Genomic DNA, 27,499 nt, shown 5'->3' on the forward strand with positions numbered 1-27,499 from the left:
AGAATTGAGTGTAGACAGGATGGAAGTGAGGCTGAGAGTTTTCTTTCTTTTTTCTTTTTTTTAATTGCCAAAGGACATGTGCACTTTCCAGAGACAGAGAAAGATGGACCGACAGAGACAAAGCACTCTTCCCAATGGGGTACGGTCACACTACAATCCCTTTTTACTCCAGCTGGGGTGGAGGGAGAATGGGGACTGGGAGAGATTGCTGGTGAGACAGAAGACCAGTGCTGTGCAAAATGACCCTTCCCACGGCCCTCATGTCTTCAGCAAGTTTGCTAAATTCATGAGTGAATATATTGCCCATCTTTCCAAGTGTTTCCTTAGAATAACATCACAAAGATGCTGTCACTGAGTGGAAGGGTAGGCATTTCTTTGACTCCCGAGACATTGTTTTATTAAGTTGTTATCTCAAAAGGCTGTATGAATTATGCTGCTACTTACAGTGTTTCCCTTTGTGGGAAAATGGAAAGCAGTCCCAGTATAACAACGTGCATTTCTAGAATCTGAGAATTGAGACTATCTTCCCAAAATCCAACAGACCAACACATAAATATGGATGTTTGCGATGTGCCTGTCCCTGGGCTACATTCCAATGCCAAGCAGGCCGAACTGGCTCAGGTATCCACTTCAGCTCCCAGCCTAATAGGGCTGACAAGCTTTGGGGTTGGGAAATGCGTTCAGTCAGTGGCCACAGATACTAGGAAAACTGTTGGCCAGCATCAGCCAATGTGGCATCTATGCCTGACTCTCCATGCCCGCACATTTGGCGAATGTCTTTGATTGGTTATGGAACTCTCTCTAGCTAAGCTCAGATGCTTCTTCAGAATTCTTCTCAACACAGCATTCCAAGTAGCCATCCCAATCCATCCAAGCTGGATATGGAATAGAACATATTTGGAATATATTTGCTTTTTTTGTTTACCTAAAACGGGATCCTCAGTTTTTGCCTTTTCCAGAAAATCTATCAATATTTCCCACAATGTACATTTGAATATATAACCAACAACATTTACAGTGCTTATCCATCCCCGCCAAAGATAGGTATGCACACTAGAGAAAACCCTAGCATGGTAGGAAGATGGGTGAATGGACCTCCAAGGGGAAGCAAGTCATGCCCTCAGCTTCCTGAAGGCTGGCCTGGATCCCATCCGGTGAGCCCATAAGCCCGTATCTGAGACCCCAGACACTTGAGAAAGCAATGGGGGCTAGCTGATAGAGTCTGGGAACCCTCAGGAAGTGGTAGGGGCACATCTGCTAGTCCTGTTGGTATGCTATCTGGCAGGAAGTCAGGACCTGGGATCACAAGAGAAATGAGAAAGATATTTTGCCCAGCAGCTGTTCAAGTCTTTCATGATCCTTGTATGAGGGGATTTCAAAACAGTCGTGGAAAAATTAGTTGAAGTATGAGCTTCTTTTGGTGCAAAAAAAAAAAAAAAAAATCAGTAGTCCATGCATAGGTTTTTCACAATGTGCATTTTCCATGAACTTTTTAAATGATCCCTTGTACCTAACCAGACATAACAGGAACAGAAGAACCCTGATAAAAGCCTAGAATGTGGGCCAGTAGGTGACATGGTGGTTCAGGCACTGGACTCCCATGTGGCTGAGCATAGTTTAAAAAAAGGGGGGGGAAGATAATAAGTAAAATTAAAATAAAATAGATAATTCTTAAAAAAAACAACAACAACAACAAAAAAACAAAGCCTAGACTGGCTCTGTGCATGCAGCTGGGGGAGCTGCCTTGCACAGGATTTACCCCCTTTGCTTCATTTGTACCAGGATCCAGGATGGTTACTTCTCTGGCCATTAGACAAGAGGCCTCTTCTATGTCTACCTTATTCCTTCCAGAGTCAGACCCATAGGAATCTGCCCCAGAAACCAGTTGCTTCTGACTTTGAAGCAGCATCTTTCCTAAGTGACTCTTGTGGCCTTTCCCCACCTCCACCTTCTAGTCAGTCCCAAGGTCATCCTGACCTTGCGTTGTAGCTTCCCTGGTCTCTGTGTGGGTCCCAGATTCTACATCTCTGACCCCATTGCCTCGCATTTACCCGCCCCCCCCCAGGCCCCACTCCACATTACTGCCCCTCTGTTTCCTGCTCACCTTCTTGCCTCCTACTGTCAGCTGGACCTCACTTCAACTGCCACCCTTTACTGGTCTGTAGACCACCCTAGCTACTGTGTGTCCATCTAGGAGTTGCTAAGTGCTGTCTGTCCTGAGTGGTATAAGCAAGAAACCCTTTGTTGAGAACAACAGTGAAGTGAGGGTGTCTACACAGGAGTACAACTACCAGCATAGCTCATTCAAGCCCAGGGCACACGACAGTGATGTTTATAAGGAAACCCCCCCGCCCCCGCCTTCTGGCTGAGGCAGCATTGGGTGACATAGAGAAAGGAACAGGGACATTGGAATCAAATGGTGGCATTCAAATAATGACTCAGCTCCTTAATTCCTTGGGCAAGTTTCTAAATCTTATAGCACCTTAGAGTCATTATTTGGAAAATAAGGATAAATAAAAGTACTTAACTCATTGAGTTGCTATGAGGATAACTGGAATAAATAGGCATGATTTATTGTGAGAATTTTAAAATATATTAGCTTGCTAGGGCTGTCATAACAAATTGGGTGGCTTAAATAACAGAAATGGATTTTTTTCACAGTTCTGGAGGCTAGAATTCCAAGATCAAGGTGTTCCCAGCACTCACTGGTTTCTTCTGCGGGCTGGTGGGGAGAGGGGAGGATCTATTCTAGGCCTCCTCCTTGGTTTGCAGACAGCTGCATTCTGCCTGAAGTTTCTTCACACAATGCTCTCTCTGTGTGTCCAAATTTCCTTTTTTTATAAGGACACCATCATATTGGATAAGGGTTCACCCTAACGACCTCATCTGAATTAATTATGTCTGCAACAACTCTATTTCCAAATAAAGTCTTATTGTGAAGTACTGGGGATGAGGGTTAGAGCTTCGACTTCAGACTGAGTTTAGTGGGAACAGAATATAACTTGTAATAAGAAGTTGTCACTATTCATCAGGAGTTTCAATAAAGCTCTGCTTAGTGATGGGATTTAAATTTCTTTTTATGCATGAAACATGCACACACACATGCAGGAGAGAGAGAGCAGCAGAGAGAGAAATAAGCACACTTGACAGGCTTTTTAATGAAGTTTACTTTATTTCTTGAGAGAGGAAAGCACCCCCAACCCACCCCTAGCCTCAGCTAGCCCAGATCATGAGCATGCATACATCCTGCAAACCCAGGACTTTCCTATGTGGATCCGGGTATGTGCCACTGTGCCACCACCTGGCCCTGATGACAGGATCGTGTTATGCCACAGCTCCCCTTCCCCAGCCCTGAAGCTAGCTCCTCAGGATCTTGGGTGCCCACATGCACACCTGTGTATTTTCAGGACAGCTTGGGGATCTAAAGCCCTGGTCGGCCATATGACTTCCAGCACTGTAGTCTGGTACTCTAAGAACTATGTCACGTAGGCTGGGCCTATTGATTGGATTTGGTGGAATTAAATGGTAACCATTCAACCTTATACAGTAAGTTACTTTTTATTTGAGATACCTGCTGTATCAGTCACACACTGACAGTGGCTGGTCAGTGGATGGCCCCAGAAGCCTCTAGGTTCATGTGTAGAAGCCAAATCCTGTAAAGGTTATGTTCACCACCACCCCCTAGTGGTGGCAGTAGTGGCATAAGTAGTGGCTCCTAAGAGTCATATGGGTTCCACCTGAGCTGGATTTCCATGCTGGATCCCTAGGGCCTGGTACTAGGGCCAGATCCTGACTCTGTCTATCAACTACTCATTTTTTTATTCTTTTTTTTGGGGGGGGAGGGCGGGAGGTTTTTGCTATAGGGCATGTGTGCTCACCAGAAAGATAGAGACAGAAAGACAGAAAGTGAGAAATCATCCCCTGGGGAGATGGCCATGATGCAATTCTTTCTTCTCCATTCTCCTCTTGGGATCTTGGGCACACATGTGTACACACACGCACCTGGCATGAGTTTAAGCCACCAGGTCCAGGACTCGAACCACAGTCAACTACGTGGGAATCCAATGACATAGCCATTACACCATCTTCTGGTTCCATACCCACTTCTCACTTTTTAACTACCTCTAATCTAAGTGACTAAAAGAGCACTTTATGCCTCATAGAAAATTCCATCATCACTGGGAATTATTTCTTCGAGATGTGGAGGGGATTGTAGCATTCAGAGGCCTCTACATCCCTCCCTGTTCTATAGAACTAGGTTCCCATGAAGGTAGAAATATAAGCAGGGCCCAGCATCTGGGAAAGGAAGTGGGGATGTGGAAGGTAAAGGGGACTCTGGAAAGCGTACAGATTGGGACAGAAACACTTTCATGACCTCTAAGACTTCTGGACATCCAACCCATCCCTATAACATTAGCTGGAACGTAATGTCATGGCTGAGTCTCCATGCCTCCTCCAAGGGAACAAGATTCAGGAAGGCTCTGCTCTGAAAGTGAGGAGCCTGGATGGGGAGCTGTAGTGTCTGGGGTGTCCTCTTCTGTCATCAGCATTTCAGCATCTCAGCACCAGGTGACCCATATTTTGGACATTGATTGTGTCTACCTCTCACCAGGTCAAGGGTCTTTCTCTGAACATTGCAGCAGGATTTGTGAGGCTGAAGACAGCAGGTATTAGTAGTGAGTCCTTGCGGTGTGGCCAAGCCTGTGACCTGTGAGTTTCCTCTCAGCCTTGAGAGTGTGTTGGTTCTATGAAGGATACAGAGTCAACTCTTTATTCTCTGTCTTCTATTAAGTACCTCAGAATTTCTTTTCTAATTTCATCTTCTAGTTCAGTCAGATTCAGCAACTAATGATTAAATATCCATATCATGCTAGCAACTAAAAATTCACTGAAGTTTAAGCAGAAAGTGACAAGCATGGTAAGTACAGAGAGACAAACAAAGGAGTTACTTCCAACTAAGGCATCAGGAAGGCTGCATAGAAGAGAAAGCATTTGCCTTGAATTGTGAAGAATGCATAGGATTTCAAAGAGTACAGAAGAGAGAGGAGCATAGAGAACAAACTGAGAAAAGATAGGAAGGTTGTAACATTCAAGGCATTACAGAAGAATAGGAATTTAGGTGTAGCTTGAGTATGGGTTTAGATTTGTATCGGGATATGGTTGGAGATGAAATTAGACAGTAAAGTTATACATGGATATTTAGGAACTTGGATGTCTCTTGGAGGGATGTAGATTTTATTTATAAGTAATGAGGATGACATTGAAGAGATTTGGCCAAGTTGACAATTTGCTCAAAATTATGCTTTAAGATTGAATGTTGAGGGACCATTAGCGTAATGGCTATGTTGCTGGACTCCCGCATAGTTGACCGCAGTTCGCGTACTGGACCTGGTGACTTAAAACTCAGGCCGGGCGCGTGTGCATGCATGCCCAAGATCCCACGAGAAGAATGGAGGAGAAGGGATTGTGGCGTAGCCATCCCCCCTGGGGGGTGATTTCTCGCTTTCTGTCTCTCTGTCTCTCTCTCTCTCTCTCTCTCTGTCTGCCGAGCGCACGTGCCCTATCACAAAAACCTCTCAAAAAAAAAAAAAAAGATTGAATGTTGAATGTAATGGCATACAATTGTAGTCCCAACTACTTGGGAGGCTGAGGCAAGAAGATCATGAGTCTGTCACAAGCCTGAGCAGGCAAGCAAGACTCTGTAAAATTAACTAACTAACTAACTAACTAACTAGGTAAATAAATAAAGACCTAGGAGGTTTTCTGTGCAATGAATTAGTGTGGCAGAGCCTGAAGACAGAGAAGTCAGACCAGAGACTGCAGTAATAGTTCACAAGAGAGATGAAATAAACCGTGACAGTGGGTGTGGGTTTCACACAGAGTGGATAAATGGTTACTTTGAAGACAATAAGTGGGATGGGATAGGGAACGAGATTGCTCACCTCCCTATCCCATTCCAAGCTGGGCAGGTGCTGGAGGGTGTGACCCAATATTAGAGGACCCAGAGGACTGGCTGGCATATACAATGACCAAGTGGTAAACAACTGTGTGATATCCCTCTGCAGTGTGACTCCAAAGCCAGTTGGTGGGGCATTTCTGGTGGGGCCAAAGAGGACAGGAAAGCCCACATAGGCAACATCGGATGTCCCAGGTGGAACGTCTGGAGCCAGGAGTTCTGTTACGGGCCCTGCCTAGTCATTTGGTCTTGCCCTGGCATTTTTTTGCATTCTGCTCCATGTGCGGGCCTCTGGCCAGATCAGCCAAATCCCATCCCTGGTGGGTTGAAAAACACTCTGGGTGCATGTGCATGCATGCCCTGCTTATGACTTCCAGGTTTGCCCTTATTCAGGTGTTAGAGGCCAAGAATCACAAATTCCATCCTCTAGCCTGATCTCTCTAGCCAGAGCTACTTCCCCAAAGTCTCTCATGTTTTCTAAGGTCCAGGATTTAGTTTTATTGTATAATAAAAAATATGTGAAAATACCAGCTGCTCCTGTGCCTTTTGGGGTTCTCTGACATGCCTAGAGATGCTTCTTGGGTCTCTTTTAACTATTCTATTGCTCATCGCATGAAATAGCAGGAATAGGGAGTGGGGAGCAGATTTGGACGACCTCAAAAGACCCCTTGTAACATCCCAGATGCAAGGTCTAAGCAGATAGTGCATTTCTGGCTGGTCAGGCCTAGGTAAGAGGACAGGGAGCCACTCTTTTCCCAGAGCCAGCCACCAGGCCCACACTCCTCTGTGCTTACCAACTTAATTGCTGGTTCTGCACAAACAGCCCTCCTATACCTGGTTTGTAGCTCCAGCTACTTTACCTCTTGGGGATACTCCACTGTTCAAATGTTGAGCATTGGATTCAGTTTTACTTTTTTTTTTCCCTTCATGCTCTGTGGGATTTTTGCATCTCTACTGATTAGCTGTAGTTTAGTGAGACTCTGATCAAGCCTTTGGCCTTCTTAAAGAGGAATACAAGCTTGCCCTTAAAATCTGGTTTTCAGCAATGATCTCCTTAGTATCGGCGCTCCAAAAAAGATTGCTCCCAGGCCCACATTCCACAGTCCAGGGAAGCCCAAAGTACTCCTCATCCCTCAATTCTACTGTGAATCCTCCTGGTGCTTCTGCTTCTGGCTCTTTCACCATGTAAGCCATCTCTGACTCAAATGCCCCATGCCTGAGTACACAGTTCACCTCTTTACTGGTGTCCACAAAAAAATTCACTCACTGTATTTGTGAACTTAGCAGAGGCAGAAGGGTCACTCCACACACCCTAAAGCCTCCTTATTGATATCTTCCTATTTCTTTCGTGTCTTCCTCCAAAGCGTTCAGAAGTCTCCTTCCTCCTTGGCAATGCAGAACAGGCCCCCATCAGATACCTCTTTTCTGGCTGACATTCAGGTCTTTGAAGCCCCACTTTCTACCCTAACAGCCTTTCCCAACAAGGCTGTTCTCCCCCTAAAAGAAATTCTAGTGCCAGTTCTTACAATAACAACATTTTTTTCTCTCTGATTTCACATTTATCACACACAATTAGAGTTTTAAGAAGTTCTTCCTAGCAATTAGGATGCTTTGAATTAACAGGTACCCAATTCAAAGTGAGCCTAAATGATAAAGACAATTATTATCTCACGAAATTAGAAACTCAGATTCAGGTTGCTCCTAGCCATGCCTACCAGTTCTAGTCCAGACCCAGTCCTGGGCTGGTAGCAAGATGGCTGCTGGAGTTCCTTGTGTCATTCATAGCTAGACTCCACAGTGTAGAGAGCAAAAAAAAAAAAAAATGTCTCTTTCCATATCCCGTCCTTTGTAGGAAGGACATATTTCCCAGAAGCCACTAGTAGACACTGCCTTCCCATCCCATTGGCCAGGTTTGGTTATACACTTAAACCGGTAGAAAGAGGAATGGGATCCATGACTGGCTTAAGCTCTGCGGGAGCCATCCCCTGCTGGCGAGGTGTGGTTAGCATCCGATGAAGCATGAGCCGTGTGGAGGAGGACGTGTGCTCTCAACTCAACTGTCGCTCTGCCTCCTGGCCTGTGTGATGGCTGGTTGTAGTTCCTCCCCAGCCCCAGTCTGTTTCTATGGCTGCCAACCAGAGAGAACACCTGCCAGACCTGAACACACCTGTCTTTATAGTACTCCCCTCACTTTCACACCAATGGCAAATCATCTCCTCCCTGGGATAAATTATTCTTACGTTTTGAGGAATTAAGTGTTCTCATTTTTGTTTCCTGTTTAAAACATACTAGCTGTCTTTCGCAAGTAATTGCCTGGAATATTTTTTGAGACATTTATAGCTAGACTCCCCAGTGTAGAGAGCAAAAAAAAAAAAAAAATGTCTCTTTCCATATCCCGTCCTTTGTAGGAAGGACATATTTCCCAGAAGCCACTAGTAGACACTGCCTTCCCATCCCATTGGCCAGGTTTGGTTATACACTTAAACCGGTAGAAAGAGGAATGGGATCCATGACTGGCTTAAGCTCTGCGGGAGCCATCCCCTGCTGGCGAGGTGTGGTTAGCATCCGATGAAGCATGAGCCGTGTGGAGGAGGACGTGTGCTCTCAACTCAACTGTCGCTCTGCCTCCTGGCCTGTGTGATGGCTGGTTGTAGTTCCTCCCCAGCCCCAGTCTGTTTCTATGGCTGCCAACCAGAGAGAACACCTGCCAGACCTGAACACACCTGTCTTTATAGTACTCCCCTCACTTTCACACCAATGGCAAATCATCTCCTCCCTGGGATAAATTATTCTTACGTTTTGAGGAATTAAGTGTTCTCATTTTTGTTTCCTGTTTAAAACATACTAGCTGTCTTTCGCAAGTAATTGCCTGGAATATTTTTTGAGAGAAGTTATAGGCATTTGGAGGATTCCAACACTTTCATTTCACCTAAACTCAGAATATTTTTATCTTTATTTATTTTTTGCTTTTCACTAATTAGGACAGTGGTTCTCAAACTTCATAGACAATTTGGTAGAAATGCCAGGATAACATACTCTCCTTTTCCTCCCACCAATCTGGAGCAGAATCTAGGAACAGTTATTTAAAGTATCCATCTTAGGTGACCGTATGTTCAGAAATACTCTTTACTTTGGGAGCTCTAGCCCAACCTTGACAGACTAATTGGTGGTGGTGGTGGTGGTGGGATTCCAATGTCCTGTAATCCCGTTTTTCTTTATACAACGAATTTATCAAATGCAAACCCAAATGTGATATGAATTTTAGCTCATTGGGAGGTTTTTCTTTTCAGTACATTGATAACTTAGTAAAGAAATCTCTCACCAAACTAAAGGTTAGGATGCCATTTGTTCAGATGAAATGGTAATCACTTACTTTTTAACTGTCAAGTATTGGGCCACTTAAGATTTTGAACTGTCTGGATGTGTAAAGGAAGGGCTGGCTAGCACTTGGAGTACTTTCAGGGTTTTAAAGTCCTCAAGTAGTTCTTCGATGAATAGGTTTGCTTCTTCTAGAAATGGGGATCTCTTTTTGTGAATTAAGTTATAATTGTACCATGAACTTGATACAGGGTCTGCTTCTGGAGCTCTGCTCTCTTGCCTTCTTTTCTAGCAGAGTTGGAAGATCCTGGTGCAGAAGAGGGAGGTGCAGCCAGAGATGGACTGAAAGCGGGGAAGGTGGCCATTCTTGGCAGGGAAGTGAACAGCCTAGACTTTAGAGCTAGAATGGGTCAGCTTTAAGTTTTGATTTCCAGGATGTGGACATTAAGAGTAGGGGTCCTTTTACCCTTTGCAGAAGACTCCTAGTACTGCAGCAGCAGGGGAGTATTTAAGAAAACAGACAAAGACGAGAAAAAAGGAAATGCAAGGGGTCAAGTCCTTCCAGCTACTGGTATTTGGCAGAGGGTGGAAACAAGATAGTAGCACTTTGGAAGTGTCTCTCTGGCTGCTATGGCGGAATTCAATGGGACAGCAACAAGAGGCAAGGAGACTAGTTAGGAGAAAGTAGAGAAAAGTACTTGTGAATTGAAGGAATGAGTACTGAGCTATGGGTATTAAACTGTGGCTTTTGGGCTCTGCCCTGGCCAAAGGCCATTATCTACAGCTTGTACCAAGATCCTTAAGGATGGTGGTGAGTCTTTAGACTTTTGGAAGAGTAAAACACTTCCTTTCCTGCCTTTCTCCAATGACCCTATAGATCACCACTCTCTCTCCCTGGGAAGTCCCTCTGAAATCCACTCCTGTTTTTCTCTGTGTTCTCTGATGTTTTTGGAGCTCGGCTACAACCTGGTTTTAAGTCTAGTTCTGGGCATTGGCGAATTCACTTCACTTCTTGTAGTCTGTGCTGTGTCTTACTTAATAGCAGAAACAATCTTTTCTCATAGCCCCTCTGGTTCACACCACATTTCGAACAACAAGAATCCCTACTCCAGCTCCCCATGTCCACACTCATAGCACAAGCACTAGTAACAGTCTGGGGGCCAGGATGACAGCTTACATGCAGAGCCAAGGTGGCTACCAAAGACTGTGCCCTCCTAGGAGGTAACCAACTCTACTCAGGCCCTGTCCCAGGGTCCTGTCTTAAAATTTTCATTCTCGAGAGACTTTTAGCATTCAGAAAAGAAGGGACTGGCCTCATAATATAACAATTAAATGTCATGCACAGAAAGCTGGACCCCACGTGACTAACTGTAGTTCAAGTCCCAGCCCTGACAGCTTGAAAAACACACGAGGTGCAAGTGGAAGAGTGTCCCAAGTCCTAATGGGATGGAGTAATAGAGGAGAAGGAATTGTGGCATGACCATGCCCCATTAGGGAGTGCTGTCTTCCTCTCCCTCTGTCTCTCTCTCTCTCTGCCAAGTACACATACCCTCTTGCAATTAAAAAAAAAAAATTGCCAGCATTTATCAAGAGCCTCACAATTTACATTCTCATAGTTCCACTGTTGGTCACCCTTGAGATGGCAACTCAAGACAGAGGACTCAGTTCCTAATTTAGTACCCTCTTCCCCTGCCATATACTGCCTTTCAAGGGATCTTAGGTCATTTCTGGGAAGATGAGAAGCTTAGCTGTTTTAAGAAAATGTCTTTTGCTTTAATCTAGAAGAAGGGAAGAAGATCACAAATGGAGGCTCAGATCCAAAGTGGATACTTTTGTCTGTGCATGGTTTATTTTAAATGTGGAAGTTCAAGGTTACAAAAACAAATGGTTTGGATAAGACATTTATGAATTCTGAAGCATAGACATTTCTCTGTGTTTGGAGGATGTGCTGAGATATCTGTGCAATTTTTGTCATTGTTGAAATAAAAGAGGTACTGAGGCTGTGGGACATTGTACCCTGAATGATGTGAAAGACAGGTAAATGGCAGCCCAGGGCCCAAGATCCTAAGGAAGGGAAGGAGAGAAAATATGGCCCTAGTTGTTAATACCCTCATGTGGCCCGGGAACATTAGATCAAAAAACCTTTTTCCAAACCACACATTTTGGATGGTTTTAGTGAGTGAATGGAGTAAACCAGCCAGGTAAACTGCTATCAGAACACTGAACTACAGAGGTTATATTCCTGATCTTCCTCCACCCTCATCAGTTGATTTTGTTAAACTCTTTTTATGAGGGGCTAGCAGATGGCATAGCGATTATTTCACTGGACTACCACATGGCCAATTGCATTGCAGACTTATAATAGCACTTAGCAGATAATCAGCGTGAAATCATGCTGTGTGTGTGTGTGTGTGTGTGTGTGTGTGTGGGTGATTCCTCCCTTTCCCTCTCACTGTCTCTCTCTCTCTTTCTCCCCCAGTGCGTACACATGCCCTAAGGCAAACATCTCTTTAAAAACAATCTCTTTTTATGAACTTGGCTTTAGATTGCATTGACTTGATCAGATACCTTTCAAAAGTGAATTTCTTTGAGAGAAATGGAACTCTGCTTCAGCAACTGAGTTGAATGGAAGAGGGGAGATCTGGATAGGCAGACTGAGTTCTGCCATAGCTACTGCATGCTCTTAAACATGGTATTTCATTTTTTGAGTTTCATTCTCTTAATGGGAAGAGGCAGATCAAATGTTTTTTGGAGTATGTTTTGAGAAAATGTGCCCTGTGTGGATTCCAAGTCAGTCCTTGATACCTGTTTGTTTTCTTCCTCTGCTCTTCTCTCTGCCTTCCTCTTGAACTTCATTACATGCCCAAGGTGTCCATCCTTAGCACTTTGGAACAGAGGTTTTTTCAGAAGGTGAATCTCAGAAGCTGAAACTCTGGTTGGCTGGTTTTCTTCTCTATTTATGACTCTGTCATTGAACTCCAACCAATGTGGCTCTGAAAGTCTTTGTGCCTATAGCTGCATGTCAGCATCGATGAATTATTCTCCACAGAATGAAAGAGAGTGTAGATTCTGGAGCTAGACTGCCTGTATGCAAATCTTAACTTGTCACTTATGTGGCCTTGAGTAAGTCAAGTAACTCTGGAGCCTCAGTTTCCTTGTCTGTAAAATGGAGATAAGAATAGTACTTATTTGGCCAGCTTTGTGGCATGGTGGTTCAGTTGGCTATATCCCATATGGCTGACAGTGTAGTTCAAGTCCTGGATATGATGGAATGAAAAGCACACCAGATGCGTGTGCATGCATGCCCAAAATCCCAAGAGGAGGAGGAGATGGAAGAGAAGGGATTGTAGCATGACCCTGCCCCATGGGGGTGCTTTCTCACTTTTCCTCTCTCTCTGCCTCTTTCTGGTGAGTACGTGTGCCTTCTAGAAAAAAAAAAGCCTAGATAAATAAAGAAAAAATAGTACTTATCTTACAGAGTTAACACAAGGATGAGATAGGTTAGTAAACAGAAATTAACCTGATGAAGATGATGATGTCTCCCTCTCCCCACTAGGTTGTACATTTTTGAGGCAGGGAGTGTGTCTGACTCGCCTCCCATCCCTAGTACCCAGCCCAAGGCCTGGACACCAAAAAATGTAGTGAAGTAGATGAATATCTACATGAATGAATGTTAGGAAAATAATGAGGAAGCAATGTGTGCATGAGGCAGGTACTCGTGGGTGTTCCATATATGTGCAGTCTCTTTACTTTTGGGGGAGAGTTCCTCAAATATTCCAATTTCATGGTGAAATTTTATACGGATTAAATTTTAGAGAAATTAAACTCAAATAACTTAAGCATGTATAAAATTTGCATTCAGATTCAATGACAGAGGCTAATTGCTCAGGGTAGAGCACCCTGGGTTGTCAGGGACGCCCCTACATTAGGCAGGTCACAGCTATGGATTGTCTGGAGAGGTAGATTTAGTGTCATCTACTGAAGACCTGGAGCAGTCTTGGAGTCTGAGGAGTCTGACCTGAGGCTAAGCAGCAGCCTGAAGATGTTCTCACAAGCTGAGACCAGAGGAGATCATGACCCCATAAGCCATACAAGAGCTTGTCTGTCAGATAGAAGAAGGACGCTGACTGCCTTTGAGAGGTCAACCTTCAGGCCATCTGAGTGGGAGGGGATACCTGACATACCCAAGCCCACATTCTGATGTGGGGCCACTATGCTGCTATCCAGATCTAACACTGTTATCATTCTTAGATCTAGATTTAAATCTTGGCTTATACCACCCTTAAGATCTTCGGACATGGCCAGATGATTGTGTGGCAGTAAACCACAATGCTCTGCAAGGCAGGTGCACCTATGAAGGTTACCAGTTAGCATCAGGCCTCCTTGGGCATGCATGTGCTCATGATCTGAGCTGGCTGGGGCTGGGGGAAATTCTGGCATAAGGACCCTGTTTCTGACTCTATTACTCATAGAATAAATAGACTAGAAAAAAGAAAAGACACTTGATCCTCAGTTAATTCAACTGTAAAGTGTGAGTCATAATAGCACTTAGTAGATACTCAGTAAGTTAATGAATTGATTCAGTCAGTCAAGAAATAGTTATTGAGTGCTCAGCTATATGCCAGGCACTGTTGCAGGCACAAGAAGTACAACAGCAGTCAAAATAAAGTTCCTGCTTTCCATTCTTGATGCAAGATGTAGAAAACAGAGTATATAACCAATAGTAGTGAGTGCTACAAAGGAACAAAAGAGGACACAGAGACATAGGGTAGAGGATGCTGGTCATGGATGACTGGATGGCCCTGTGAGGGCCCAAGAGCCTAGAGGGAGTGACAACAGCAGAGGATAACTGAAGGAAGATACTTCCAGGCAGAGAAACAGTAAATGCAGGGTCTCTTGAGTGAAAATGAAGTTGGAGGAATTATGAGCAGGCCAGAAAGTCTGGAGACAGGATTCAAGAAATCAGCATCAGATTGTGTAGCATCTCTTGGGCTGTGGAAAGGATGATTTTTTGTGCTTGAGAGACATGGGACACGATTGTAGTATTATGAGCAGAGGAGAGACACAATATAACTCAAAATTGAAAAAAAAAATCACTCTGTCTGCTTTGTGGGAACAGAGGAGCACTTAACAAGTGACTGTGTTGATGGCACAGCAAGACGTTATGATGGCTTAGCCCCAGTAGTGGTGGTACAGGGTAAGATGTGGTCTGATTCTGGACACATTTTGAAGGTAGAAACAACAGGATTTCTGATGGACTACCTGTGGGGTGTGTGGGCAAAGTATGACTCTTACATTCAGTGTTTGAGCAACTTGAAGGATGGACTTACTTAGACAGAGAAGACTAAGGGACGAGCAGGTGACGAGGGCTGGACATGTCAGGCTGGAGATGTCTCTGGGACACTGAAGAGAGCTGTTGAGTAGGCACGCTCAGTTGTCTGACTTTGGAGTTTGGCAGAGAGGTCCAGACTGGACATAAACATTTGAGTGTCTTCAGAGTATAGATGTTCCAAATCATGAACTTAGATAAGACTATCTTGGGAGTGTGTTTTGGTAGAAAAGAATCTATGTCTGAAAATTAAGCCCTGGAGTGGATCAGGCTTCCACAGCCAGGCAATGAGGAGGGACAAATGCACCCTCCCCCACTCCTCCTCCTATTTCTTCTTTTATTGTTATGAAAAGCAACTCTTCTATTTAATTCAGTTAGCTTTCACTTGAACAAAGCTGCTTATAAAACTTCCTTAGGGTTTGCTCTATAAAAGTGATATGTGCTCTTTGCAACTTCAAAGACTTTTTCAAAGAAAAAATACCAAACTCGGCAGTGGAAGAAGGCCTCGTGGTGCAAGCATTGAACCAGCAAGACCAGGGCCTCTGGAGAGCAAGTTCCTTTCAGGATTAGTGAAATTGAGCTTTTGTTAGCATTTGTCTAATGGTAAAATGTCAACTTGCAAACCTCAAAAATAAATTTCTGCTTCTCTCTGTCCCTCTTCCATCCAACATTAAAACTATGTGGAGCCAGAAGGGAAAATCTGAGAAAGGTTTGACTCTTCCTTTGGGGAAATAAACAATCGATTGTGTCACGGCACCAGCATAGAAATTCTGTGTTTGAAGAACAGACTGAGGCACAGTGTCACTTGGGAAGGCAAAGTAATGATAGCTCAACCTCTGTGATAAAGATCTGGAGGTCTCAGTGGACCATGGATTTTCTATGAGCCAAGTAATGACATGGCTGTTACAAGAGCCAACACAATTGAGGAGCTCAGAATCCTCTAAATAAGGAGGCTGTTGGTCAGATGATGCCAGCAGTCCCCTGTGCTATTCTGGGCACTGCATTTTGAGGGGGACTTGGGCAGAGTGTGTGGTGTTCAGTGGAGGGATACCAGAGTGGGACAAGAGTTTAAACAAACGTGGTTTTGGACTCAGTTGGAGTCTTGGACATGCCAGAGTCACTGTCTTCAGATATTTAAAAGGTTGCCAGGGGGTGAGGGGAGTTGATTCTACATTTCTAAAGGGGGAATTAAAGGAGGGAAAGTGACATTAGAACTTTCAGTTGGTGGAATGAATTGCCACGTAAAGTAATGTGCTCTCTCCCTCAAGGAATCCAAGAAGGGAATGAGTAATTAATATAGAGGATGCTGCAGAGTAGACTTTGAGGTAGAGGTCAGTGGATGAGCTTCAGGAGGTCTTTAAATGCCATGAAAATTCTTGCCAAGTCACATGGGCATGTGTATCTCTTTCAAGGGAGAGAGTCAATAGCTCTTATCAAATTCTCAAAGTTACAGGACTCCTAAAATGTTAGGAAGGTCTGCCACAGCAAATACTTCTAAGCTGCAAAACTGTTTGACCTCTGTGGTCTTCTTAGTCTAAATTCAATGGTTCTAACCAGCTCTAATACTCTCAATTTCCTGGCAGAGTGATCCTGTGGAAAGAGTACTGATTTTGCAGTTAGGCAAACTTGGATTTCAGTACAGCTACCTTCTACCTTTGCAACCCTGGACAAATTACTTAACTTCTCTTAACCTCAGTCTCTTAGGATATATACTAGGAATTGTAAAAGCTACAACACTAGGTCAGTATATATTGTAAATACTGGTCACCTAGCACAGTTCTAGGCTTAAAGTAGGAACTTGGTAAATGTTAAATCCTTTCCTCACTCTTCTATGACATCTCTTAGTGCCTGTCCCATTCAGAGCTTCTGAAAAGTGCCACCTAATTTATCACGTGGCCTGGTATGTGCACAGTGCATGTCATGGAATGAATAGAAGACTGCAGAGGTCAAATAGTTTTGCAGCTTAGAGGTATTTGCTATGACAGATCTGTAGTCGTTCCAGCCAGGATGCCAGGACCTATTCTCTCTCACTTTCTTGCCCCCAATGCACCTGAGGGTCTACTTGTAATGGAAAATGCACCTTGGAACTTTAAATTTTTTTAATTTTAAAAATAATTTAATTTAATGATTTTTTTAAGCTGTCACCCTCCCCTCCCCCCCCAGTAGGGCACATGCACTCATAGGAGAGACAGAGAGAGAGGGAAAGTTAAAAATCACCTCTTGGGGGAACGGCCACATCACAATCCCTTCTCCTCCATTCTCCTCTCAGAATTTTTGGGCATGGATATACACATGCCCAGTGGGATTTTAATCACTGCACCATCTGCTGGCTCCTCCATGTGACTTTTTAAAAGAACCAGACAGAAGAGAAAGCCTGAAAAGAAAAAGTCCTACTTTCCTACCCAAAGTTTTGTTGCTAGAGGGGATCTCTCTGGCTATGGTTTTGATGGTTACTACTATAACTCTAAATAATACAAATATTTTGTGAATTTTAGAAATATCCCCAGGACCCCTCTTAAACTCTCTTTGGAATATTACTACCATAACTCTAAATGCTATAGACTGATCTCTCAATTTTACAGAGTGATAGACATTGTGGGGACTAACTCAAATTAGTTGGTTTTCAATCCCAAAACACGAAGAGTTTCTTCTCTGTATTTTTGATGGTCTAAATTTAACTATATCCAAGGGTTTTTTTTTCTTTTTTTTCATTTTTGTGTGCTAGACATCTCTTAAATTCATTTAGTTCATAAACCGGTGTCCTTAGTCCCTGGGAAAATTTCCATTTTTTCTTTGATAATGACCTTCCCTCTACCTGTTCTGTTGATTTTTGTTTGACTTTCTATTGTTTAGAATCACCTTGTTTGGTTGTTTATGCCTCTGACTTTTCTCCCCTATATTTTCTATCTCTTAATCTGTTTGTTCTGCTTTATGGAAGTAGAACTTCCCACATTTCACATTTAAAATTTAATTTGGACAATATTTTTATTTCTAAGACCCCTTTGTTGCTCTCTTATTCTTTTTCATTACATTGCAACATCTTTTGAATCTTTCTGTGAATACAAGTTAGAATTTTTTAAAATTTTCCTCTTTCCTGGATTACTCTGTTTTCTTTTCTTTTTTTTTTTTGAAGAGATTTTCACTGTAGGGCGCATGCGCTCGCCAGACAGAGAGAGAGAGACATAGAGACAGAAAGCGAGAAATCACCCCCCAGGGGGGATGGTCACGCCGCAATCCCTTCTCCTCCATTCTCCTCTCGGGATCTTGGGCACGCACGCACATGCGCCCGGCGTGAGTTTTAAGCCACCGGGTCCGGGACACGAACCGCGGTCGACTACGTGGGAGTCCAGCGACATAGCCATTACGCTAACTGCTGGTTCCCTACTCTGTTTTCTTCATGGCCATTTTTTTCTGCTCACTCATCCATTCAGTTTATATTTATTGCAGTCCTATCATGACCATGTACTGAGTACTGAGAAAAGAGTGAAGAACAAAGCAGACAGAAATACCTGTTCTCATGGAACTCACATCATGGCCAAGTTTCAACACATGAATTGTGGGAAGACACAAATAAGCCACAGCATGCATGTGTGTTTACATATACATGCCCATATACATCTGTAGCTGTCTATCTAATTTATGACAATACATATACATCTAATATAACACTGTGTGGTTTATTCTATGTTCCCTCCTTTTGATATTTGTAACTCCCTCCTTAGACAGTAAGAAACTTGACTCTCACTATGCACAATACATTTGCTGATTTGCTCAATCCCAGAACACAGAGAATTTTTTCAGAATTGCTAACTTGTATATCCATTAAGAAATTTATTCAGTACTGAAGTACTTTTTGACTTTAGCCTGAGGGCATCTAATACTAATCTAGCACAAAAGTTACTGGATTAACTCTTTTTCTGCTCCTTCTGCAATAAACTTTGAACCATCCCTTCTCTGGCTCCATTTCTTACTCTTGTCCTTGTCACACCTGGTTTTTCAGTTCCAGAGCCTCACAGGGTCTCAGAGCCAAGGAATTTCCTCCTCTGTGTGCCACCTCAGGCTGGGCTGAGGCCTCCTCTCCCTGCTTCATTAGGTAGGTAGTGCTTCTCCATCCTCTTGCCAGCTTCCAGAAATGGGCTCACTTATGCCCCCCCACCCCCTTTTTTTTTTTTTGGAGAGGTTTCTGCTATAGGGCGCATGCGCTCGCCAGACAGACAGAGACATAGAGACAGAAAGTGAGAAATCACCCCCCAGGTGGGATGGTCACGCCGCAATCCCTTCTCCACTCTCCTCTCTGGATCTTGGGCACGCATGCACACGCGCCCAGCGTGAGTTCTAAGCCACCAGGTCCGGGACGCGAACCACGGTCGACTATGTGGGAGTCCAGCGACATAGCCATTATGTTAACTGCTGGTTCCCTCTTTCTTTTTTTTTTTTTAAGCGGTTTTTGCTATAGGGTGCGTGCACTCGCCAGACAGACAGAGAGACAGAAAGTGAGAAATTACCCCCCAGAGGGGATGATGCCCCTCTCTTCCTATTTTTTTAAAATAATTTGTAATTTTATTTTATTTGTTTATTTATATTTTAATTTACTACAGGGTATGTATGCTCACCAGAGAGAGACAGAGAGAGAGGAGAGAGAGAGAGAGAGAGAGCGAGAGAGAGAGAGAGAGAGAGCGAGAGAGAGAGAGAGAGAGAGAGAGAGAGAGAGAGAGAAAATGAGAAAGCAAGCCACCACGTCCAGGGCTTGAATCACAGTCAGTCAAGTGAGAGACCAGCACCTTAAGCAGCACAACACCTGCTAGCCCCATGAACTTCTTCTTTTATAAAGAGTCCTTTACTAACATTTTAATGGGCTTATAGGAAGGTTACAGTTTGCTCTCTCAGACCCAGCACCCAGGGACTCTAGAGTCAGAAAGATCTGGGTTTACAAACGGCGAGGCATTGGCAAGCTCCTTGTCCTCTCCAAGAGTCAGTTTTCTTACATAGGTTATGGGGTCAAAAAGCCCCACATCCTCTACATTTGGTGAGGACAAAAGTAGATCATGTATGTAAAGTGGCTGAGCAGTGCTTATCACTAAATGACAACTGTCCTTGCTGTTTGGATGCAATTTCTGTTGGTATGGCCTTTTACTTGCTCACTTACTCATCCCGGGCCTACTCAGGGTTGAATATTTCACAGAGACCCTCCGTATAAAAGGGGCAGTAAAGCCAAAATTCCCAATGAGGCCACCCAGCAATCAACCCCAGGGCTGGCAGTGTTCTTGGCAAGAAGCTGCTTCTCCTCATTTGACTTCCCTTGGTCCAAGATATACTTTTTGCCTGGTACTTAAGACTTCTTCCCTGGCCCTGGGCCAAATGGCTTGTCCAAGAGCTCCCCAAGCCGTGAGCCAGTGTGCCTCCGCTGGCCTGCTCCTTTATGCTGAGGACACGTGACTGTCCCTAATGGGAATGAGTGATGAGCTGAAGATTTTGGTAGAGTGAGGCCAAATCCCTGTGTGGCTCCAGGAACCAGGATAAATATAGCTGGAGTAATTGCTCATGCTCTTTTAAGGATTCAAAGTCAGCTTTTGGGCAAGCTGTGAAGCTCCATGACCAGGACAGCAAAGGACATGGTTCCTTTTTTAGAGCTGTGATCAGTACTCTTTGTGTATTGGTGGATCCTGGGCCTCCAGGAGACTCTTCCCACTTGAGTAAAAGGGGCATCTTCACTAGTCTGCACACCATGAGGACAGGGGTGAGTCTGAGGTGTGCCCACCACATCTCATCATCCAATGCCATGCCATGTCTGGCACACTGAAGGTGCTCAACAGTTTTACATGAATGAGTAAGCTGTGAGATGGTTTCATTCACACACACACACACACACACACACACATATGTATGTGTCTGTGTATATATATGTGTGTGTGTATATATATATACATGTATATATATAGGTAGGTAGATAGACAATTTTTTAGTGCTGTTGGACGTTTACACTCACCAGAGAGCCAGAGAGTTAAAGACAGAGGGAGAGAGAAAGAAATCAAGAACCACCACCCCACACACCACCACCTTTATGACACATGGTCACTCTGCAATCCCTTCTCCATCTCTCTCCTTCTGGGATTTTGGGCGTGCATGTACATACACCTGGTGTGTTTTTCAACCCACTAGATCCAAAAGTCACATGTGATCCATTTGCCTTAACTACTAGGCCATGGAGCCAGCCCAAGATAGTTATATTTTAAGTCACCTTTAGAGTCAGATGTGGAGACTATTTACAGCTTCCCAATGCCAGTTTCCTAGTTCTGAAATATATTGTATAACAGCAATATAAAATGTCGCCATTGGGGAATGTTGGGCAAAGGGTCCATGGGACTCTTTATACTATTTTATTATTTTTAAAACTTCCTGTGTGTCTGTAATTATTTCAAAATAAAAGGTTACCCAAAAAACTCAAATTGATAATCTTTAGTCAGGATCATGCTCATAGTCTTTGACACTTAGAAGTAGCAGTGCTGGAAGACAGCTTGATGAAATCTCTGTTCACAGCAATCTTTTCCCTCATTATTATTAGTTTTTAATGTAAACACAGATCTATTTATCTAATTCAAGACCTTAAATGTATAAATGAGGTATACAGTGCCCCAGCTGCTTAGTTCTTCCTATAGATGACTACTAATATTATCCATTTCTTGGACTAATTTTACCAACTTGTATGTACATGCCATATGTACTTATGACTGAATGTCCACAAATATAAATATATTTTCAGGTGTCTACATATATAAGTATAAACACACACACACACACACACACACACACACACACACACACGCACATTCACTCTTTTTTTTCACTTCAATAGTAGCATTTGATAGAGACTGTTCTGTGATCTGGCTTTCTCCACTTAACTATATGTCTTAGAGGCTTTTCCTATCAACACACCAAGAGCTTCCTCTTCCTTTGCTGTACTCCTTCTTCTAGAGGCCCCAGTTGGTAGGCATTTGCATTATTTCCAGTCCTTTTGCATTTGTTTATTTATAATTTTCCAGAGGGCGTGTGCACGCTCTAGAAAGAGACAGAGAGAGAAGGAGAGGGAAGAGCATGCCCTAATGCCAGATGGTCATGCTGCAATCCCTTTTCTTCCATTTCCCCATCCTGTCAGGACTCTGGGCACATACATACACACACGTGCCCAGTGTGTTTTTTAAGCTGCTGGGTCTAGAACTTGAACCACACAGTCAGCCATGTGGAAACTGGTTCCCTTAATCTATGGGCCATGGTGGCAACCCTTCATTTGCTTTTATAAACAATGCTGCAGTGAGTAATCTTGCTCATCTGTCATTGCCCAAGTGTAGGAGTGTGTTTGTAGAATAAATTCCTAGAAGTGGAAGTGGGTCAAAGGGTACGAGCCTTATAATCTTGCTGCTGCTAAGTTGTCCTCTAAAGAGCTTATTCATTTTACACACTCACAGTAATGTGTTGTATAAAATACAGTGTAAATGTGTCAATTTTAAAAAGCTATCTGGTGATCCCCATGTGAGTCTGGTGAAAACTGTGGAACTCTACCCAAGAAATACACAAATCATGCAATGCTTTGTATCCAGTTGCCACTGGCTCACATCCTTGAACTCAGGTTTAGAAACCCTAGCTGAAGGGGAGACAGTATGATAAAGAAGAAAGAGCTTGAGGGCCAAACCACCTACATTCAAGCATCATTCAAGGGCCTTAGTTAAAATGCAGATTTCTGGGGTCCTACTTCGGATCCATGGAATTAGAATTATTGGAAGAGGAGCCCAAGGAGCTTTGCTCTTGGGGATTCTCATCCCTGCTGAAGGGGGAGAAACACTGCTAAAGAATTTAGTAAATTCCTTCTAATCTGCATACTTGCAAGTCTAGTACTTGCCACCGTGTGGCTTTGCCAGTGGACAGGTGTGTACACTGAGAGGAAGCATGATTAATTTCCAAGACAACCTCCTTTAGCTTTATTTACAAAAATACTGTTACTAATGAGGGCAACAGACAGCACATACTGCAGCAGGGATTTGGGTTCTCACAGCAACCAGCAGGAGAGAGTCCAGTACTCCGTGCCTGAGGAAGGGACTGCCGGGAGCCCAGTGGGCTGGGCTCAGTGGAGAAAGCCTGCCACAGCTGGCGTGACAGAGCTGTGGCCAAGGGCAGAGCACAAGGACTGTGCACAGCCCGCTTCCATTGCCGGGAGGGATGGAGGCCACAGCCTTGGAGCTTTAATCCCTAGCACTCTAGACCATGACTGGTCAATACTTTCTGGGCAGCAGGGATGGCTTAGGGTAAGAGTCCCAGATTTAGCAAATAAAAATGCAGAATGACTAGTTAAATTTGAATCTCAGATAAACAGCACATAATCTTTTGGTCAAGTATGTCTCATGTTTATCTGGAATTCAGATTTAATGGGTGTCCTGTAATTTGTCCGACAATCTGAACCAGGGAGTCTCTTAGCTGCCTGTAAACCCAGAAGAGACTGGAGCCCTCATGCACTTGCTGAGTTTGACGCTCCGTGATCTTGGCCTTGGGTAGGCACTGCACCAAAGTGGATGAAAAGTGGGAACGAACAGGGTGTAGACCTCCAGGAGGGCAGCAGCCCTCCCTCACCTGAGTCTAAACAGAGGCAGGAAGCTAGTTCGTGTGGACTCAGCACTTTTGAGATGCTGGCACTGTGTCAAGTACTTGAACATTATCTCATTTAACCTCCTAATGACCCAGTGAGAGAGATGCCATTCCTATTTGTGCTTTAGAGATGAGACTGAGGATCCACAATATTAAGACCACAGGACTGGAAGTCAACGGGCAGGATTTGACACCCCTGGGGCTGGTGCTAGGTCTGGGGTTAGCTGCATCTCCCAGGCCCTTCTCGTTGATAATCCCAAGGGTTTAAGGTGGGAGCAGCCCCTGCTCCCAAGTCCCTGGGACAGGAAACATCCCAGTTTGTGTTGGCACTAGGCCATGGTCTTATCCAGGTTCACATGCTTGCTAGAGTCTCCAGGCTGGAGGCAGAGCTGCAGAATCCCCTTCATCTCTGTCTGGCCAGGACAGTGCCCAGTGGCACAAATTTGTTCAGTGCCTTGGAGGTGCCCTTGGGAGGGGCCCAGGATGAATGGTTGCTTCCCAGGCCTAGCCTGCCCTGAGCTCTGAGCCTGTCTGGTCAGCTTCCCCTGCCATTAGCCCCCCTGAGCTAGGCCAGAGGGGGCTCCCGGAGGAGCTCCGGGCTCTAAGTTCCAACCCCTCTCTGAGGAGGCGGGCGGCCGAGCTGTGCAGCCACAGGCTTTGGAGCTCCAGAGCCAGATGTAACATTGACCTTAAATGGTAAAAGCTCCCCAGAGTGAAGAGAGGCTGGCCGGAGGAGGAAAGGGGAATAACTCAGTTTTAGGTAAGTCATCGCTATATCCTAGAATAACCTGCCTCTTCGGACAGGAAGCAGAGGGAACCCTTCTCTTCTTTAAAGGTACAGGGTGCTGGGATGGGGGCGCTTAACTTTAGCTTTCCGGGGGAGTTGGCTCTGTTAGGTGGCATCTCAACTGAGGGTTTTTTATTGTTGCTATCTTAAGTTTTAAATAAGAAGTGAATCCTGCCAGTCCTAATTTAACTAAATTATGCTGCTCTTGCTTGGAAAGCATATACAGATTAGGGTAAAAATAGGAGTTCTGCCTGGAGAGTCCCTAGGTTTCCCGAGAGCCTCTTTGTGGCAGTGGAGGGGTCCTTGCATTATGCAAGCCTGCCAGGCAGGGCTTCCCCCTCTCTGTGCTTCCTTGTCTCTCTCTCTCTCTCTTTCTCTCTCCCTCTGCCTTGAACCCTGTACCAGCCTGTACCATCTCACTATTCTTGACCCTGCTCCATTTCTGTCCCTGCCCTTTCTGTCCTGTGTTCTGATCCTGGTCACAGCTCTTTTTTTTTTTTTTTTTTTTCTTTTTTTAAATTGCTGTCCCCATTTCTCCTTTTTTTTTTCTATCGACCCCTCACCTGTGCCCTTTCCCTGCTTCCCAGAGTGGGTGTGGGAGCCTGAGCCCCAGTCCTGCTCACCTCCAAGGAATCTCGTTGAAGTTGTTCCTAGAGTGAGCTGCTCTCAGGCTAGTTTTCTCCAAAGGAAATGCCTGTGAAAGCTGGAGGCCGGAGAAAGGCCCAGCCGTCTTGTGCCCTTCTGTCCAGTAAACAGTCGCAAACACCAGGAGAGGCTCAGCAGTTTGAGTAAACAGCAGCGTGGGGGCCAGGACCCCTGGCTAGCACTGCAGCCTTCCAGAGCTTGGCAGCTGCCATTATTTTAACACTCTTCAAGCAGCTCACTGGAGTGGCAGGGCCAAGTAAAGCAGCTCTGTGACTTGCCGGAGCTGGGTCTTTGCAGGAAAAGGAAGAAGCTTCTCAGGACTGCTAGTCTGGGCACAAGGGAGTCAGGACCTGCCAAGAACTATGTGGCTCCCACTTGGGAAGTTATCTACTCCTCATCTCCCACCCTGATACTGTTATTAGGGAGGAAACTCAGGTTATGTGACTTGCGTAAGGTCATTATAAGGAGCAAAGCTAGGACTCAAACCCAGGTCTGTATGACTCTAACTGCAGTGCTCCTGTACCTCAACAACTGGGAGTGCAAGAGTATACTCCTGCTTCAAATAGTGTCTTGTGATTTTTTACTTAACAAGACAAACAGTTGTCATTGTCAGGTTTGCTTGGTCCATGATTCAGTAGTGTGTGTGTGTGTGAGTGTGTGTGTGTGTGTGGGGGGGGGTTGTTTGTATTCATAGCTGACAGCCCATTCCTCAATACTTAGTAGTAAGTACCCTATGAGATGGCATGGGAGGGAAAATGATGTGCTAATTGCTACATGACCAATTACCCCCACAAGCGTGTTTTCTGGGGGCGTAAAAAAAGGAAGAAGAAAATGCTTAGTTCTTACCATGTGTCAAACACTGTTTTAAGCCCCTTTCATATGGTAACTCACCACTCTGACAGCCCTGCAAAGCAGGGGTACTATTAGGAACCTCCTGTTGTAGACAGGGACCTTCTAGCACAGAGAAGTTTAATGGCTGGCATTGGATTCCAGGCACCCCACCTTGAGAGGCTCTACCTCTGCCATTCATCACCAATCTCTGTTACCTCCACTTGATCTGTTTCTGAAGTGCAGTAGGGGAAGCACTGGCTCTTCCAACATGGTGTATCTGAGGCTTTCTGTGTAGGATTTCATGTGTCTCTTACAGCAATGCTCTCTTTACCTCAGTTTCACAAGTGAGGACACTGGGGCTAGGGGACATTTAATGATTTGTTTAAGCTTACCAAGCCACCAACTAACAAAAGAGAGTATTTAAATAGTATCTTGGGAAAGGATAGTTAGGGCCATATGACTTCTACTTGAAACCGTTCCCAGGGAGTTCATGGTTTGGGGCTGAAGAGTTTGGTGAGTCTGAGAGAGGAAGCTAGATTCCTTGCCTGTTGAACTGAACTACATAAAATGGTTCTCAGCTTCCCAAACAGTCGCCTCTCATTTCTTTAAGCTTTCATGATGAAGGTTCATGGGCACTCCTTACTTTCCAACTAGAGAGAGAGACTCTCTTTAATTCCCCATGCTTAGTGACCAGAATGATGCTGGGAGGGTTCCAAGAGCTCAGAAGCAATTATTTTTTGTCTTAATAAATGGACATAATGTTCATAAAGTGGGTTCTGTTAGTCAGGGTCCTGGGTGTATTATCTAGCCTGGCTAGAGAGGATGCAAGGTAGGGGTCTCCAGTCATCCACCCCCTTTCCATACTGCCACCTTCCCTGTGTAGCCCCATGGAGCCAGTAGGCTGCCCACCAGCCACCTTCTCTGTGTCTTGACAGTGGGCGGACAGATTCTGTTTGCTGACCAAGGAGAATTAGAGGCCCGGGTGGATGGAGAGAAGAGAGTTTGGAGCCCCCAGGTGCTGCCTCTGCCCCTTGGGAAAGTATTGAGCTGGGGGAAGGAAATGAAGAGCTGAGTTCTTGTGCAGCAAATGTAAAAGGATAGAAAGGAGGACATCGCCATTTACTGAGCTCCTACTTGGTGCCAGGAGCTGTGCTCCATCTGTTATTTAATTTAATCCTGTGTTAGAGATTAGGACGAGGCACACAGCTGTGTGTGTGGTGAGCAGTTGCTTGCTTTCTGAGTTAGATGCCACCTCACCTCTAGTTAGTAATTCAATTCAATCAAGAACAGAGATAAAGGAGTCAGGACATTTGCTCTGTGGACTGTGGCGACCAGGCCTGAGTTCAGTGACATCCTAGGGTGACCTCAGTCAATGGGCCTTCAGATGCAGAGAAAAAGTGTGCCCGTGACCTAGGACTAGACTTGCCTTCTCTGGAGGGCTTTCTCCAGGGGAGAAGGTTAATCAGGTTATAGTTAGTTAGACAGACAGAAAACCTCCCCAGTTGGTAACAGACTTAAAAGTTTGCTAAGACTGGGCTCAATCAGCACAGGTTACTTTCTTCCTATTACTTTATTTTAATCCATTTTTTTTCTGGTATAAAAATAATCTATATTCCTTGAAAACTATAGAAATTAGTATAAATAAGAAATCCAGAAATAAATATAAAAGGAAAAAATTCTTCCAGAACCTCAGCACTCAAAGACAAATACTGTTAATATTATAGTGTGTTCTTTCTTTATATTTCTCTGTACTTTATAAAATAAAAATCTCACTGGAAATGAGATTTCATAGTCTGCATTTGTTTTAACTGAATATTCTACATAATCATTTTTCCATACCATGAAAGATTCTTCAAAACATGACATCTCAATGGTAGCATAATATAATTTTAGCTCTGTAACAGTGTAAGCACCGTTCCTCTGTTGGTTGCTTACAACTGAGGTTTTTTTTTTTTTTTTTTTTGATATCTACCTCGAGGGAACACCCACCAGACAGCCC

The 27,499-nt window shown here is 44.3% G+C and overlaps 1 protein-coding gene and 1 long non-coding RNA gene across 10 annotated transcripts in view; one reads left to right on the top strand and one right to left on the bottom strand.

The window, feature by feature from the left end:
• Positions 1–24,937, bottom strand: part of LOC114005885 (uncharacterized) — a 51,678-nt gene extending 26,741 nt beyond the window's left edge. The window contains exon 1 of the long non-coding RNA XR_003547682.1: positions 24,648–24,937. This is a non-coding gene — a long non-coding RNA (uncharacterized LOC114005885). The remainder of the gene's footprint in view (positions 1–24,647) is intronic.
• The window catches only part of IRAG1 (inositol 1,4,5-triphosphate receptor associated 1), a 186,027-nt gene that overhangs the window by 42,961 nt on the left and 115,567 nt on the right, over positions 1–27,499 (top strand). For 2 of the 9 annotated variants that reach the window (XM_006167445.2, XM_027767849.1), the window contains exon 1: positions 23,945–24,072. The exons of 4 other annotated variants lie outside the window; for them this stretch is intronic. Coding sequence is in view for 1 of the 5 variants with exons in the window: in XM_006167434.2 (XP_006167496.1) it covers positions 23,931–23,997 (67 nt within the window). In the remaining 4 variants the exon portion in view is untranslated. Of the gene's footprint in view, positions 1–23,917; positions 24,073–27,499 lie in introns of those variants that run through there. 3 more of the 9 variants (XM_006167434.2, XM_006167442.1, XM_006167440.2) reach the window with 3 other exon arrangements.

Source organism: Tupaia chinensis, unplaced genomic scaffold (assembly GCF_000334495.1).
Source record: "Tupaia chinensis unplaced genomic scaffold, TupChi_1.0 Scaffold144767_1, whole genome shotgun sequence".
Classification (NCBI taxonomy): Eukaryota; Metazoa; Chordata; class Mammalia; order Scandentia; family Tupaiidae; genus Tupaia; species Tupaia belangeri.